At 33.9% G+C, this 3,953-nt stretch overlaps 1 protein-coding gene across 1 annotated transcript in view; it reads left to right on the plus strand.

Annotated features, from left to right (window-relative positions):
* The window catches only part of LOC108756178 (sorting nexin-14-like), a 3,869-nt gene extending 1,712 nt beyond the window's left edge, over positions 1-2,157 (plus strand). The window contains 5 exon segments of the mRNA XM_018499788.1: positions 1-71; positions 149-273; positions 426-484; positions 795-1,642; positions 1,731-2,157. The exon segment at positions 1-71 is cut by the window's left edge and continues 14 nt beyond it. Coding sequence (XP_018355290.1) covers positions 1-71; positions 149-273; positions 426-484; positions 795-1,642; positions 1,731-2,137 — 1,510 coding nt within the window. The 3' untranslated portion in view covers positions 2,138-2,157.
* The last annotated feature ends 1,796 nt before the right edge of the window (positions 2,158-3,953 follow it).

Below are 3,953 nucleotides of genomic sequence, written 5' to 3' on the forward strand. Positions count from 1 at the left end.
GGTATATCTTGATCCTGATGGTTCAGAATATTTATATTTACCATTGCATATATCAAAAGGCATACGACAAAGTAATTTATAAATTTATAAATAAATAATTTTAGTTAAAAAAAAAAATGTCTACACACATATACATATTTATTTCCAGTATTAGAAGGTGGACCAGAAAAAATTCAAGAACTACGAATATCACGACCCTTTTATCAAGCTCATCAAGAAGCACATGCACTCCTAGAAAGTACTTGTTTGCCATCATTCCATCATAGTTATCAAGTAAATGACATTTTATCTTTATTTTTTCTTCCCCTATTACATTCTATATTTAAAATTTTGAATACATTAAGTATTAATCCTTAATATATTAAATCTTTAATAATGAAATTTTATATTCTAAATAATAACTACTTATGTGCTGTATGTTTTAGTTATATAAACTCTTGTGCGGTCATTTGTCTGAACAAACAAAACCTACTACAGCAGCTAAGTAAGTAAAATGTATACACATCCATGTGTTTCTAAATTCTATAAAAATGTTATTTTTTAACACTCTAATTTTGCTATTTTCATGATTACTTATTTTTTTATTGCATATATAAGTTGTGCAACTATACTTACTATATTATAATTTATATGTATGAAATAGAGCAAATGGCAATTTTTTAAGAGTGTTTTTCAATAAATATAAATAAAATAGACACTATATTTTATAAATTTAGACATAATTTACATATGCTAGTTTTCAATAAAATTTTCATAATTATAATAATTGTATGAACATATATATTTGATTATAGTGCGAGAGGAGGTACATCTACTCCTCCTATGCGATTCAATAATCAAGTGGGCAAGGTCGATGGCATTTTACGTACAGCTGCAATTGATGGTACTCCGTTTCAACTACAGGACGTCTATCCAGTTGAAGAAGTAGATTGCACAGCTCGAGCGTATAACGAAATCAAAGGCTTCGGCGATAAGAGTAATCGCGACTTAACAACGTGGCGAGTTGCCGTTCCTCACGTAGACGGCGGTGGCACCCAACCAGTATACATGATTGCTATTCATAGCGTTGCGGAGGCTAAATCGTGGACAGTCTTGCGGCAAGATCAAGATTTTTATACGTTGCGGACAAGGCTTATCGAATTCCACGGTGACAAGGAGTTGAATGACTCACCATTACCGTCGCGCAAAAATCCGCATTTGCAACCTCTCGCAACCTCTAATCGTCAACGTTACGAGGAGTTTTTGCAAAAGTTGCTATCCAAACCGATGTTAAGAAGTAGCGAGCTCCTTTATACCTTTCTTACGACGCCAAACTTGAAACCGTACTTCGCGAACTACAGCACGCCCGACATTGGCATCCTTTACCAGAGTATGGCTTATAAATTGCGGAAGGAGAAGGGACAGCATCTCGATAAATTCATGAGTACTTTCTTAGCATCTACAAACACAAAATACGAACACATGGATATGGGTGTCGAGCCATCGAGCGAGCATCTCGGTGAAATAGAGAGCAAAGGGAGAAAGCTGATAGATGATGTATTCGGCAATAATCTGAATCTACCAGTTACTTTCCAAAATTTTCCGTGCAGTCTACCACAGCGTGATCACATGAAAGGTGCAAGTTTATGCATTATAGAAGCTCGTAAGTTCAAAGCTTATCTTATCTTTTATATTATATGCGTTCATGATTGTCTATGACGATTGTTAAAAATAATATTATTATATTACAGTCGATGGTCTACTAAATTTACCTTCGATTATTTCACGACTCTTCTGGATGTTGGCCTTTTTATTACGTAAAAGAATAGATCCTTATGTGAACGCAATGTTTTACAACACTCTAATTAAGCTTCTAAGTGGTGGCCGCGCTTCCATCGTTGTTAAGCTTCTACATGCGAAAATAGTGGGCAAAAATTATATGAGAGACTTTCCGTCTCAAGGAAAATGTCGAAATTACTACGAAACGGCGAAAGAGGGACTGCATTCCTTATGGTGGTTAATGATATTCCCCAGGCCTTGGAACAATCTGATGAATTCTCTCTTAGATCCTTTACAAAACGCACCATTCAATAAACATCTAGCATATCTTTTACTAGATCACCTCCTAGTGAATCTTTTTCCAGAAGTGACTGCATAATATTATATAGGATAATTTTTTGACGATCATGAAAATAAATATTGTATATAATGTTAATTCTCTATAAAGTAATTTACATACATACGTTTCTTCTTGTACATGTAACATAATAACTTTGTAAATAAAAATTCTTATTGAGCTCTCATCAAAAAGTATTACATATAAAAAGATAAAAAAAATAATAAGCGTAATACGTAAATAATAAAATTCATTATGATAGCAGATAAATTATTGGAATAGATGGAACATTTTTGCATAATAAAAAATAATGGTATGCATAATAAGTAAAATTCATTGTAATGAATCATATATTTGAAGAGACCGCGTTTCTCCATCACGTGATGCCTAATCGGTAAAAAGCATGCTCATTGTATTCTGATAGATTGGTAAACGATAAGATCATTCTCTTCTGTAAATTTAATCGCCTGTTAAAAATATAGATACGGCGATTTTCTTTGACGATTTTTGTTGAACAGTAGTATAATATAAAAAAGATAACAAATATCTTTAATTTATTAACTTTATTTATAATATATGTATTTAATGGTATAATATACATGATACAAATATTTATGTAATTTACTCTCTCTCTCTTTTATCTATTAAAATTGTTTTATATATAAATTCTTATAGTTTGTAAAACAACTGATAATCTCGAAGTAATTCAAAAGTTGGAACGCAGAAAATTTCACGAGTTTTCCAAAAGTTAATAATATTGATAATATACGTAACGTTATCGAGTGAACTATATTATTACGTGATAGTTTTTAGTAAATCTCTAATGTATGTAAAAAACGTAATAATTGTTTTGTATCAGAAAAAGTGTAAGGTTCTTTATATCACGTGAAATTTTTACTCGCTGAAGATTTGAATTTATGGCAACACTTTCATTTACCTCCTCCCATTTTCCATATCTATACATTCTCGAAATTCATAACTACCAAGTGACAATTGCAACATTATAAAATATAATTTTACAGACATTTTGCTTCTCGGTAATGCATTCGTCTTTTATTATCACGAAAAAACAATTTATTACAATTGTGAGGTCGTGATAACGTGATTTCCGCGTCGAGTATAATCGCTAAAATACTGATTACCCAAGAATTCTCCGGGAAGTCTCGGATTGATTTCGATTCTTTTCTCCGAAAAAGTAAAGACGTCAAGAATGAACGACGGAATAGGATTGTGTGTGTGTGTGTGTGTGTGTGTGTGTGTGTAGGGACCACCGTTCGCAGGCAAGCGAGTGAAAAGCGGAACGATATGGGGAGGGGGGGGGGGGGAGGGCGAGTGCAAAGAATGATGAGGGGAAGGAGGACACAGCAGCGGCAGACTGGCTGGTGGAGCAAGTCCGAGGTAGTGTGAGCGAGGGACGATGACGTATTTAGCGAGAGGAACAAGGACGAGGAAGTTTGCGCAGGAACGTCGCTGCGACGAATCTTGCGAGAGGGTACGTTTCCGACGGGGAGGGGAGGGGGGGGGGGACAAGTTCTTGTTATCCTTTATCTCCGTGTTACAGCGCATCGGGGGTATTTATATAATAATGAGTGGATTTGTATATTTAATAAATAGAATAGGATAGAATTTTTTTATTCGCTTTAGCATAAGTAAGCCAAAAAAGGACATTCAACGAATAATGTAGAAATCAATAAATTCTCGTGAATTAGATTATGTAGAATTTTTCGTCACCGTCGCTCGATTCGGATGGTTTTCGTAACAGTTACTTCAGTGTGATTTTAACCAGGGAAGCAATGTAAATAGATTTGCTTGTTTCGATTTATTGTATTATTCAATATGTGATATATTTTGCAGTTTT

This window comes from Trachymyrmex septentrionalis, unplaced genomic scaffold (assembly GCF_001594115.1).
Source record: "Trachymyrmex septentrionalis isolate Tsep2-gDNA-1 unplaced genomic scaffold, Tsep1.0 scaffold97, whole genome shotgun sequence".
Lineage (NCBI taxonomy): Eukaryota > Metazoa > Arthropoda > Insecta > Hymenoptera > Formicidae > Trachymyrmex > Trachymyrmex septentrionalis.